Raw genomic sequence first — 15,071 nt, forward strand, 5'->3', positions numbered from 1 at the left:
CAAATGATTTTTGCAATTTTCTTTCAAATGAAAATCTAGGAATTTCATTTATGCTTAATCAAAAGTATATGAAATGGGTGATTTTTCCATGAAAGCAAATTTTATTACATGTCAATATACATACATGTCTTCATTTTTAACCAAACTTGGAAAGGTTTCAGAAACAATTAGAATGAGATATACGCTTAACCGAGTTATGAATCGAGATATGTAAGAAAACCATGACTTTTAAACACTCCGTTACATTATCATGACGAAGCTTTGAAATAGATCTGGTTCAACTTTGTGTACTGCAGCTCCAGACTATATTGAACTTGTTACTACAGCGGTAGCAGATCTCCAGCCTTGTAGCAGACTAGATGATGATGAGCCCGTCTCAGCTATTGATTGTTACAACCAGACATCCTCTAGTTTTTGAAATTATTTAGTTATGCTTATACTCAAATGATCAACCAAAAACTTCATTTTATCTGGAATGTGTCAAATTGAAACTTGGTTATCTTTATATGTGTATATAAATTTGGCAGAATTAAGTCAATTTGTTTGAATAGAAATGTCTTTATTTTCATTAGGGAAAAATGCACGATGATAGGCTGCAGAACTCTATAGGAAACCTGATCAGCAACCCGACATTGCTAGTCATGTGATCCGGACATCACTACTCATGTGATCCTGATATCCCTAGTCATGTGACCTGGACATCTCTTGTCATGTGATCCTGACATTGTTAGTCATGTGATCCTGACATTGCTAGTCATGTGATCCTGACATCGCTAGTCATGTGATCCTGACATTGCTAGTCATGTGATCCTGACATTGCTAGTCATGTGATCCTGGCATCGCTATAGTCATGTGATCCTGACATCACTAGTCATGTGATCCTGACATCACTAGTCATGTAATCCTGACATCGCTATAGTCATGTGATCCTGACATCACTAGTCATGTGATCCTGACATCGCTATAGGCATGTGATCCTGACATCGCTATACTAATGGTCGTGATTATGACATATTGCTCGTTAGGTTATTCTAATATTATTAATCATGTGACTTTGCCATTTCTGATTATGTGGTTATGACATAATGCTAGTCATGTGACCCTTTCATACTAGGCATGTGATAATGATCTTGCTAGATATCTAACACATGTTTTCGTACACATTTTATTAAACGATCTTTCTTTAAAGTTCTGATTGAGCTAGTGATAGTATATGGTACCTCATATACCTAGTCAGGTGACTCTGTGCCTCACATCACATTACAAGATGACTAGTACTTTCTGTTATTGATCTATAATTTTGTAAGCAGACTTTCCCCCTGTGTAATTTTCTCCTCTGTCTGCCTCTCCTGTTATAAATCCAGTATGCAACGTAGTCTGGAATTGAATCAATTCTAAATCTATCCCCCGACAAGCTTGCTTGTAGACTAGAATAAACTCACAATAAACTTAAAGCAAGATTTTTTTATAGAAATAAAGAAAATTTCATTTTACCAAGATCAGTTGTGTGCAAAAATGATACTTTGGGGGAATATTGGGTAAGTAACACCTAGCAAATGATGACAAATTTCTGACGGTAAATTGTGACCAAATCTTTGATAATGAAAAAATATAAGAATAATGCTCAGCCTTTTTCTTAATGAACTAAATTAGCCTACTGTTGAATATACCATAGTTGGTGTATTTAATCACTAACAGGTGGGAAGATTCACAGAGGTCAAAATGTAGTAGCATCGTGTCTACTCAATACATATGTATGAAAACTTAGCCAGGAGCAGTGACGCACATGTGCTATTCAGTAGACTGTAACATCACCTAGTCAAATACTAACGTAACACACCACACTTCTAGGAGCACGATATAACACGTCACACCTAAAAATAGGAGATTAAAGTTTTAATTTTAACATGATCAGATTGACAAATGATTAGCTATTGCATGTGTAATTCTTTACCATTGATAATTAATGTATGGATACAAATATCAAACGTTACTCAGGATTTATTCGTCTTAAACTTGTATTTGCCACAAATAGATAAAAGAGTAATGAAATCATCCTTTGATTTTATTGGGAGCATACATTTATCCACATTACTACATTTTTCCTATATATAGTCTGAATATGACTTGCATTCAAATTAATAATTAAGAGTATTTTAAATCTCTGAGAAAGGGTGGAGTTTCTTAGCTGTGGTTGGGTAAACAATTAACTATGTGTATGTAGGATGTCTAGTCAGACACATTTAGTCACACTAAATCTCAGGCCATTAAATCTTTCATTAACAACGACACAACATCACATTGGTGAGAATATCAACAAATGTAATAAAACGAAGCAACACATTAGATATCCACACACAAAAAAAAGGTGAGAATTCACACATACAGCAAAACTCATACACTTCTGTGTGAATTATGTTTAATTGACACTAAAAGTTTCAAAAATTAAAGTGTACATATACATATATAATTTTACTTCAGTCAGAGAAAATATCACAACCAAATCCAAGATAGGTATAAAATGTCATTATGCTTTCATATCGGCATTCATTATGGCTGCACAAGATTATTAGAATGAATTTAGTATTGTGATTAATAGTTTACAGATCAGAGGAATTTTAAGTTTATCACAGATTTATAAGCTTAAGCTACACTGGTCATTTGATCGTTGGAACACGATGATAAACATTATAACTTTGGTTTCTATGAAGAAGTCGAATGTTAAACTAAGGGGAGATAATTCAGAACTGAAAATTCTGATAACAGTTAAGTGATTAAAACAAGGCAAGAGTATATCTGTACGCCAAATATTGTGTAATCTCTCTCTTGTACATTTTAAATCCTCAACACATTTATATTATATATAATCTAATTCTGATGTTTAATTCATACTACGATGAACATCATTACGTGTATGCAAAGTTTATGAATTTGATAATGCTTTAAATAAATATACATTCTAAGATCAATCTTGTACTTTAAATATAGCAAGTATTAATATATCACTGAATACAATCAAGAACCTTTTAATTTTTTTTCTACATTCCTTTACACTGTATCAAGCAACTACACTTATACTTCACATCTAAGATGTAAGCTATTTAATTAACACTGTATTTCATACTTATCCTAATGCAGCTAGCAATACACTTATTTATATCTCACCTATGGACTTAAAAAACAATAAATACAGAGGATTCCGCTTATTTGCATAGGTCATTTTCCAGAAGAAAATATGCAAATAACCGGAGTATTCGAATAGGCGGAGATGACATTTTGCACCTCCGTTTGACCCCACACAGTTGTATGTGAATAGGCAAATAGATATTGTTTCCGAAGTTGTAAATCGATTTAAATTGTTTAATAACAAAGAATATTCCAATATTAGATTCTTGTTTACGTTAGATCGACACGTGAATATTTGAGAAACAGCTAAACGATCGATATCATATGCAATTAGATTCTACTAAACAGGATTGGATTTGTGTCTACAATTCTAAACCTAAATAATAAACAAATTTACGTACATTTGCCTGGCAAAATGAACTTACGATCGTGATTAAACTTCAAAGTGCCGATCAACTAATAGTGTTGCTTTTACACATGTGCATATGAATTCGAAAATGGCGGCAGGTGATGAAGCCATGCGTTCACTCGACCTAAATGTCTTTTGAGAATTCTCCCTGTATTGTTGATCTATACGGCGAATAGCTTGATAACATTTCAGAAATTAATGCATATTCAAGTAGCAATGAAAACAATTAACGTAGCAAGTATCTTTTGTATCCTAAGCTTACATACTGTACGAAACTTGCGGTAGTCATTGTACGCCGACTTTGCATGCTTTTATTTCTCGTTCAACAAGACGCTTGATACGCACATGTCTGTCGTAGTCAACAAGACTCTGGTTGAACGAGACTACTCATGAATGGCGATTGTTGTAAGGAAGCATGGTTTCTCCAACCGATCGCGAACTAAGGTACGTTACGTTAATAAATAAACATATTTGAAAGTGCAAATGCTTTAATTAGATGTTTGAGTCAGTGAATATACTAAAGTTATGATCAACCGCTGCTGATGTAAATCGTAACAGTGTCGAATACCTTTGCAGATTCATGCATAAAATAACAAGCCATACTATAACGTTAATCTGTTACCAGGATGATTTCTAGTAAAAGCGAAGTATCTTGAAACATATATCGGCGAATTTCGCTAAAAATATATTGCAAAATTGAAAAATATTCAATTTTATTTTTAGAATTTCCCAAATATTTTATTCAAATAACCGGAGGTCATGTAAAAGTCTATGCAAATACACGGAGTTGAAAAACAAATATAAAGAAGGAAAAAATCGGGACCGCAGAATTTTATGCAAATAACCGAAATATTTGAATAACCGTTATTCGATTATGTGGAGTCCTCTGTAGTGTTTGATTTATTTTTTACATCTCAGAAGTATACAATTAAATCTAAAATTAACAATTCATTCAGAAGTAATTAAATTAAAACTTTATATTTTAGACTGAAAAAAAAATGATTTAAAACTTGTTCTTTCTCAATAAGATCAATTAAATTTATACTTTGTCTTATTTAAAAATTATTGAAGATTTAAAATTGATCCTCTTTACAGAAGTTGCCTTTGGTAAAACAGGTTGTCAAAGCTCAGAAATTCTCAAACTTCAGTATGTAGAATTGAATATTATCCTAACTTCATAAATATGTTAGATTTACTTAAAATTATCTCTGATTAAAGTTTAAATAAACTGGAAAAAATCATGATATCCAAACAATTTATCTCTAAGATTATGTGAATATGACATAATGTGGTTAATTAAGTGAGTTGCTTCATTAAACTATATATAAACAACTTTTATACAACATATATAACTATTACTTGAACTTTTTAACCTCAATTTAGTGTTAATCTAAATACCTGATTGTTGCTTTTGTTTCCATAGTAACATAACAAATTGTTTGATGATGACAGTTTATTGGTAGAACAACAATTTATTGATTGATGAAGGAAACAATAGTAACACTCTCACTCATCGAGGAAGAATGCACGGATAAAAACCCCGACAAAATAAGAAATAGTTGAGTATGAAATCTCTCTCAGTTGATCACCTGTCTTTCATCTCGCCAACTTAAGTAGTACATGCATGATGCACAACTGCCATATGTGATGCAAATTATTGGCATTCTTTCAAAATTCTTTCCATATTTCATGTTGTCTTGGTATTTGTATTGTGGTTTTTATTTTCCTTTATTATTACCTACCATCCACAAGATCATCTTCTTTTGTATGATTAAGCTAAATGAGAAAATAGATCACCATGTCCAGGCTTATATATTAAAATCACAACTTTAATTGGTGGATATTCAGCAGATTAAAATATTAAAAGTCTTGATAAATTAGTCTGTAAATTCGTTATAAAATGCATATAGAGTGTAACTTCTGAAAACCGATCTCTCTCAAAACCAATTACCGTACTTCTTGAATTAACTATAAAATGCATATACATGTGATCTCTATCCATATTCATAATTTCATAACCATTGATGTAATGTGTTTATCTTTTAATTGAAGGATCGATGTTGATCATCAAAAACTGATAGATCGTCATCCATGGCCCACTGTCAATCTTACCGCTCGGGTATTGCACATGACTTAGCATTTTTGTATTGTGTATGCTACAACAATGAATGGAAAAACATAAGTGTGTGCGAACACGAGGCATGGCTACATTCTCTTTGGCGATCAGTCAAATTCAACGTTTCTTTCTGGTTTGGATTTAGTGCGAGTGTCGCTGCTAATCTGAACACAGATAATGTCCAAATATGTACCGATTCATTAAAAACTGATTTATTCATTGCATTTTAAGTCTAGTAGTCAATCTAAAAGGGGGAATAGTTGTTATTGGCTAAATTTTGAATTTGGAACAGTGTTCTGAAATGTTGAGAAGGGTCGCAAAGATGTATTAGTAATTAAATTCATAAAAGTGTCTAATTTAGTAGATTTCAAAATTCAAGTTGCATATTTTTTTCAAATAATATCTTAAACACATATTAAGCATTCATATAACAAAATTTATTTCAATCTTACAGTAGTTTTAAAATATCTGAAGTAAATTTTTATACACAGCATATTCACACAGGAAAATTGAAAGGGTTCATCATCCACAATAAATTATGTAGAACCTGGCCACGTGTTTTAATAAGTATAGCTAGAACACAATAGAGAGAGTATAGAGTACTTGGTATAAGTCTGAACAGCTGACGTCAGCTATACTATACACCGCTGTAGATATCTCATCACCAATACACAAGTTTTATACAGCAAGATCTTTCTCAGAAATCAAGCAAACAAGATTTCATGATAATATACATCAATTCTAAATACCTGAGATTGTTTTTGTTGGGGTTTAATCGAGACCAGATTGTGGTGTTTCACATAGAAGTAAAATAAAGTTACCCAGGCATTAAGTGGAGTGTTTCTACTGAGGTACTACACACTGTGTAATATACCTATAAAGTATACGTCACTCGTTCAATATAGAATAAGGTGTACAGTACTAAAACCAGTTGACCAGGTTTTATTAAATAATCACCGACATCCATAGACACTTGTTGACCAGGTTATATTAATAATCACCGACATCCATAGACACCTGTTGGTCTTCAGGCCACATCAAACTAAATCTTGGAACCAACTTTATGCATTTTCCCTGACAATTTTACAAGGCCATATTGAACAGGTTATCTTGGCCTCTGAACACTTCATTGTGAAGGGTGGAGACATAAAAACTATGATTATGTATACCAGGGAGTCTTACATACTTTGTAGGCTATCCATGCTTGTTAGTATTTTGTCGTAGGATTTGATATTTAGTACACATACCTTACCAACATGCAACCAAGATCGTTCAGGTAAACTTTTACATTATCACATATACCACAAATATTTAATCAAACATTTCTACCCAACAACAACCTGTGGATGAATCAGGTGCCTTATAATAAAATACACTGTACTCCTAGCTACCATTCTGATGATTAGACTAGAGACTGTCGTGGATACCGGATACTACAAGGTATGAGTAACAAAATAGCTAGGACAAAAGACATACAGCATAGGTCCAAAGTAAGACTTACAGCAAAAAGAAAGACTTACAGCGAAAAGAAAGATATTTTTTCCGAAATATACAAGAACAATATTTCTAGGGCATATTTATACATCTATAATGACTCATTAGTACGTTTAGATTTTACCTATAAATTGTACAAACGCTTGGAGCAAATGTAGTCAGTTTGGGTACAATCACCAAGGTCACATGTACACCTTGTAGGGTGGGGCCATACAGGTGTGAATACCCATCAGGTTACCTGGTAATACTTATCATTTTTTATACTTTGGACTTTAAATATTTGATCTAAACATAGGTAGACCCTCAGGAATATACTATACATAGGTAGACCCTCAGGGATATTTATATATATATGTAAACTGCAGACTTACTGTTAAAGATTCTCGTTTGCGACCACTCGTGACGAAGGTAAAACCTTGTGTCTCTATGGCAACACCAGTCCTCTGGACATGCTCCTCAACATACCTGTATAATATAAATAGAAAACATCGTATACTCATTGATTTGTCTGCTAACAATAATATCGTGTTGTCTATACAGATCACATATACAACACTCTCATGGAACCAATTCATTTTTATTTAGCATATTCAGGAAATTTCAAGCTTCGTATATAACCAAATACAAATATTTCAAAATCAAGAATTTTTGCTCTTTGTAATCAAAGACACACCTGCAATATCATAAACAAGACTTAGATGATGACTGAAACAAAGACAAAGGCTGGTATCAATCTTTGGTTTATGTTACAGCCAGGGCGTATGTGGTGTCATGCTTGTGAGAAGTGTGAGGTGCGTGTTTTGGGAGACTGCAGTATATATTTGTGTTGTTTCTTCTTGTATAGTAGAACACTTGCCCAATCTTATTCAGTCAAAAGAGTAATAAGATAGTTCCTAATTACTGACTTCCAGTACCAATCCACATTTCAACACTCTAATTCTGTGACAATTACAGGGTAGTGTAACCATGCTATATAAACCAAATTGGCAGAAAAGTTCAGGACTTCGCAATGATCATTAACATGATAAACTAACAGACATTAGTTGCTCCATATATTATGGTCAAACGTTCGAAGAAAATGCGTTCAAATATATGTCATGGCTGAGCATCATCGATTGGTTTTAGGATAAAGAATTTTTTTAGAAATGCCTAAGGTATAAATGCTTCCACCTCCTATGAAACTGAAACAGGATGAACAGACATTAATAACTATGTGCCATCAATTTATGATGCCAAGGCGCCAGGACATAAAATGTTCAAAGGTTAATCAATGCTCAAGATTATAATTCTTCCAAGATATTTTGGTAGAAAACCCACAATTCGGAGTTTATAATCTAGCTTTAACATATTTCAGTCATATCAAAGTACACAGCAGTAATAAATATACAAGAATATGAAAACCAAAATGTCTGGAACTCCAAATTTTGGTCCAAAGAGTTGAATGTTCTGTCATCAGGTAACCATGTTAATCTAAGAATCCGTATTGTTGTAATTTGGGGCAGCAATAACTCTCAATAATGGAGAATAATGGAAGAAACGAATTCAATCAAATTTCAAATTTAGTACAATTTGCTTTTGACAAATTAAAAGAGTCGATGAGAATTCCATCAATAGTTGTACATAGATACCTGCAGGAAGAAGCTCTTCATTCTTGCATCATAATAAACACATCCCCCTTAAAAGTATCCAATGGCCAAGTGCATACACGACGAAGATGTGTTTACTGGTCAAGAGTTTAGTAGACATTGATACATAGACTCCACAGGATGCTAGCCAGTCAAGAGCTTTAGTAACACTGATGTAAGCCAGTGCAGGACAGACAGACAGACACTGCTGCATCAGCGTACACCGTCACGCGTTCGTCTGCATTATAATGTACATATGTACAATAAGCATAATGCAGCGGTGTAAGGAGAAATATTGTCTAGGACTAGAAAGCCAACGAGAATTCTCCATACATCAGTCTGCAGACAGTGATCAGCATACAATAAGCTTCCTGATGAAGTTGCACCTCTCCTCCTCCTTCCAACGGTGGGTATATACTGCACGATCGTTTCAGACATCTTCCCAGAGTAATCAATATTCTATGAGCATGAAGACATGTAATAACTTTATACAACAAAATCTAAGTCTGGGAGCTCTTCTCTCCGCATGCACACTATATATGTGCCAATCTTTTAAAACCTAGACTTTCATTGCAGACTCCTATTGCAGCATTCAAAAGTTTTAGAGTATACACAGAAACACTTGTCAACGATCCAACAAAACCTATGGTATTATCAATTTAACATAATGCGTAAAAGTAAGTAATTACTGTACCATTTTTTTCAATTCACATTAATATTTGTTTTTTTCTAATCTTTTCTCATAATCATAAATTTACTATAATTATAGCGAGTTGTCTTTAAGGAGAAGGGATAGTCATATGACATCATCTTTGTAATGACGTCATGGTCCCCCTTGGAGAGGTAAGCTTTCCTTACAGGGAGCATGCGGATATTAAATATCTCGGCTAAATAGAAAGATTCCCCACTGATTTGTCTGTATGAGCTATATATGTCTACTTAACTTGGTGTTGCATCAGTTGACCCACGCTGACAATGTCGACTCTCAGACCCACGCTCAAGATCGACTCAAAAGACGCATCAGCAGCAGACATTGGCACTTCCTACACTGCGTCAGCATTATTTAATCCTGACCATTAAAAACTGCTTGATGATCACCCGACTAGCCACATAACCTGACTGTGATGATCAATACACTTTCTTGAATGAATGGTGAGGATGGCCAATTTTACCATCTATTAGATGTTACAATACTATGTAAGATCTGTTTAGCAAAACAACATCATAACTTGGGGCGAAGAAAGATTTAAATTGAACCAAATCTGTAAAAAAAAACATAATCAGATACTATTGCTCAACTCTACAAATATCAAATTCCCAAAGGCCAACTATGTCTCCGAATCAAAAATAAAAGTTAAATATGCTACACGGCTGACGAATTGTATTTTTTCTCTATCAAAAATAGGAGCTGACAAATTTGTACTTTTCTTCAGCTCCTTAAGTTACTTACTTTATACCATTACATGACCATTGAAAAATTTGAGTTTTTTTTTTTATTTTACTTCAATTTGAAAGCACTGAAAATAATTAATTGCATCCCCAAAAAAAATCTATAGCACTATGCCTTATATGGAATGAAGCAATCATTGTGCATCCATCAAAAACCAAAATTAATTATATATTATTTTTTGTGTTAATTACACCTACATTTAAATGAGTAAACACCAATTATTGTTCAAATGATGTGCATCATTAATGCTTTGTCGGTGGTGGAGCATCTGATTAATGTCGGATTAATGTCGGAACATCTACAGGGGACTCCACATAATCGAATAACGGTTATTCGAATATTTCGGTTATTTGCATAAAATTCTGCGGTCCCGATTTTTTCCTTCTTTATCTTTGTTTTTCAACTCCGTGTATTTGCATAGACTTTTACATGACCTCCGGTTATTTGAATAAAATATTTGGGAAATTCTAAAAATAAAATCGAATATTTTTCAATTTTGCAATATATTTTTAGCAAAATTCGCCGATATATGTTTCAAGATACTTCGCTTTTACTAGAAATCATCCTGGTAACAGATTAACGTTATAGTATGGCTTGTTATTTTATGCATGAATCTGCAAAGGTAATCGACGCTGTTACGATTTACATCAGCAGCAGTTGATCATAACTTTAGTATAATCACTGACTCAAACATCTAATTAAAGCATTTGCTTTAAACTATGTTTATTTATTTACGTAACGTACCTTAGTTCGCGATCGGTTGTAGAAACCATGCTTCCTTCCAACAATCGCCATTCATGAGTAGTCTCGTTCAACCAGAGTCTTGTTGACTACGACAGACATGTGCATATCAAGCGTCTCGTTGAACGAGACATAAAAGCATGCAAAGTCGGCGTACAATGACTACCGCAAGTTTCGTACAGTATGTAAGCTTAGGATACAAAAGATACTTGCTATGTTAATTGTTTCATTGCTACTTGAATATGCATTAATTTCTGAAATGTTATCAAGCTATTCGCCGCATAGATCAACAATACAGGGAGAATTCTCAAAAGACATTTAGGTCCAGTGAACGCATGGCTTCATCACCTGCCACCATTTTCGAATTCATATGCACATGTGTAAAAGCAACACTACTAATTGATCGACACTTTGAAGTTTAATCACGATCGAAAGTTCTTTTTGCCAGGCAAATGTACGTAAAAATTGTTTATTATTTAGGTTTAGAATTGTAGACACAAATCCAATCCTGTTTAGTAGAATCTAATTGCATTTGATATCGATCGTTTAGCTGTTTCTCAAATATTCACGTGTCGATCTAACGTAAACAAGAATCTAATATTGGAATATTTTTTGTTATTAAACAATTAAAATCGATTTACAACTTCGAAAATAATTACTCGTGGTTCGTTTTAAGTGTAAATAATTTGCGTATTTATCAAGTAAACGAAACGATATCTATTTGCCTATTCACATACATATGTGTGGGGTCAAACGGAGGTGCAAAATGTCATCTCCGCCTATTCGAATACTCCGGTTATTTGCATATTTTCTTCTGGAAAATGACCTATGCAAATAAGCGGAATCCTCTGTATATTGATGATATGGTTAAGATGAAGATAAAACGCCAAACAAAAGCAAGGTTCCTCCTGTAACCCTATGTCATTTTGCTGGTGTGATGTGTGGCATTGTGATACTTAACGATTGTGTGTTATTAAGGACATTGCTGGGAAACAAATTAACATTTGATTTATCTGTATAAATTGTACAGGAAGTGAGGATAAGTGTAGTATAAACAGTACCTTATTTTCCGGAGTATATGTCGCACTTTTTCCCTAAAAATCGGGAGTGCGACCTATACACAAGTGCGGCTTATCCGTGGACTAAAACCAAAATCTGACTATGTTTTTGCATTATAACATCGAGAATCAAACTGAAAAAAATCGTAAAAAAGGGCCTTTGCAACTTATACACAGGTGTGACTTATTGTCCGGAAAATAGGGTAAGCTAATGAACTTTAGGGACTCTATAAAATCATCAAACTCGTTTAAGAGTTAAAATTTCAAAAGTTAAAGCCATTTTGGAAATGTAGTTGACCATCGTTTTTAAACAAATATCTTTAAACTATGTTAGATCGTTGTCATCCCCTATATACTGTACCAATAAATTATTTTTCCTTCGCTTTATTCTCTATCTAAAAAACAATGTTCAATATATGTTTCCCATACAATTCATGCAATATTGATTGTAGAAAACATAGGTAAACCATTCTATTGTTAAGCCTATAGAGTCACATGTGGTCAGTTAATGTTGTAATGTGCTGGTCAAGGAAAGTTTACCGATACCAGCTCCAGTTCACAATACATTTGACCTCTAACCAATATGATCCCTACAAAATAATACTTTTGACCAGTTTAAAGGGGATTTATCTGGAAAATATTAAGACCAATCAAATAAAATTATTCAATATAGCAATCTTACGAGTCTTTAAAAATACTTTTGACATCAGTTACCATTATTGATGATTAAGACTTTATATGGCTTTGGTATGCATTGTGTTTCTAACATCAACAATGTGTACCTAGAACCGTTTTAAATTCACTTACGAAATATTTTTTATTATTAGAACAAATATGTCTGTTTGGCGATAGTAAAAGAATGGGGTTTGGACATGATTAGTCCTACCATCCCATAATGATGACATCTCAAAGTTTGATCACCAGAAAGTCAGAATAATAATATACCAAAACCATAGCTATATTTTACTATGTGGAAACCCTCCTATTGATTTTTTTGGCAGAAGAATATTGCACATAAAAAAAAAATTGATTTGCAGAATAGCCAGGCATTATTGCCATCTTAGTTTTAATGCTTGCCCTCTCTATCTCCGATCTATCATTACAATACCAATTAAATCCTACTCTCTACAACTACATCACCCCAGATCTTGTACAAAAGAATTTTTTCATTCTGTACTAGTTAGCTTGCATGACTTCACATGCCACCATGAAATGGCCAAGTGTGTGTGCTGCGTAGGACCCAGCTAGCACATATAGCCTGTTGAAGCAACATGTGTATTATAACCCATGGAGAAATTGCTGACACAGCAAAAATTTATCCCGCAGGAATCAGCCAGCCAGTTCATTTCCAAAGAATCTTCAGGACTTTAATGTATTGTACGACTAGACACTATAACAAACAGGAAGTTGGACCTTTAATAGATCAGCCATATTGAACTATATATTGATATAAACAGTCATAAATCTACTTATATTCAAGTAGTTAGGTTTGACCATTAATTAACACACAAAACCTTCAAAATGAAATTTGACGAGGAAAAGGAGTGACAAATTTCATTTTTGACAAAGAAAAAGGATAGACAAATTTTATTTTGAAGGTTTTCTGGAAGAATATGCAATTTTGAAATCATTGTTGAAGATTTATTGCATCTTAATCGTATTTCAAAAAATACAATGAAAAGTAATTATAAAGAATATTTTGAACCAGCTTAGCTGTATTATTCCATGTAATTAATAGGTGTTGAGAATGCATAACATATCCATACTTGAGTATACTTCAACCCAATACTGATTTAAACCTGTTCAAGGAAGCCCTCGTCAATATTCATTACAAATTTTACGTAAGGTTTGATCACAACACTTTAATTCCAAGCCTTAGGTTGATGCAGTATTTGTCGATTATGAACTCTAGGTAATTTAATCTATATGAAAAGATTGATTTTGTAATATTTGCATTGTGTGTAATCAAATAAAATAAAACTGTAGCACAATGAAGTACAAAAACAACTTAGCCTTTAGATTAACTGTAACACTGAATATTTTATGCAAAAAATACAGAAAAAAAACATGCTCGATTGATCTTTATTCAATATTCTATTTCAGACCAAATATTTTAATAACTGGTCGGATTACTTTAATAAAAACTGAAATTGATCACTTCAACCAAAATAGAGACATTACAGATAGCACCTACAAACATTTCTCCATTAAAAATTATGTTATTTTAACAATTGACCGTCTGTATTTATACATGGAAATCATAAGTCCCCATCAATACTACAATTTCCAATTAAGGTCATAACCACATTTCAAACAAAAATGTGTCTACAAATTTATTTACATTTGAGGTTACATGCGTTATTTAAGACTGCTGTTAAATATGCATTGGACATAACAGTATTACCCAAACGATACTCTGCGTAAAATGTCATTGATTTATGCATACAACATCATCACTATGTGAACATGTCGGCTAACAGAAGGTTTTTTTGACTAAATGGATAAAATTCTGATAAAGGGGTCTGCATTCCATGTGGAATGGAAGATGAGCTAAGCCAAATACAATTGGCAGTGTAACTTATTCATGATGCGGTATAAAATGACTTTAGTGAAGACAGCTAAACGATGCTGCATCAAACTAGTTATCAAACCATTCTAAACATCCATCTAGATTTCTCTATGTCAGCAAATTTGGAAACACATACACACACAAAAATTATATAATGTAGTATATAGAATATTAAACAATGGTCTTGCATGTCTCAAACTTTTTAGGGGTAGTGCTTATCAGGAACGTAATCAAAATAGTTTAGTAACATAAGCAACATCCATTTGGTACAATATAGCAGAAAAGGTTGGAAAACAGCAATACAACAGGTTCCTGCAACCTTTGTGAGTTTTGAGGGGAATCAATGAATTTATAGACATGATGTCTACCCCATAGAAATCAATAGTCACCACCAAAAAAACATACCCATATGCTTTTTTGCTTAATCCACATTTTCTTCCACAATCTGGATAATGCAAAAATTTGTTGGGGTATATGTACATG

The 15,071-nt window shown here is 33.3% G+C and overlaps 1 protein-coding gene across 1 annotated transcript in view; it reads right to left on the minus strand.

The window, feature by feature from the left end:
- LOC138332247 (uncharacterized) overlaps positions 1 to 15,071 on the minus strand; it is a 57,116-nt gene that overhangs the window by 25,398 nt on the left and 16,647 nt on the right. The window contains exon 4 of the mRNA XM_069280262.1: positions 7,517 to 7,610. Coding sequence (XP_069136363.1) covers positions 7,517 to 7,610 — 94 coding nt within the window. The remainder of the gene's footprint in view (positions 1 to 7,516; positions 7,611 to 15,071) is intronic.

This window comes from Argopecten irradians, chromosome 9 (assembly GCF_041381155.1).
Source record: "Argopecten irradians isolate NY chromosome 9, Ai_NY, whole genome shotgun sequence".
Taxonomy (NCBI): Eukaryota; Metazoa; Mollusca; class Bivalvia; order Pectinida; family Pectinidae; genus Argopecten; species Argopecten irradians.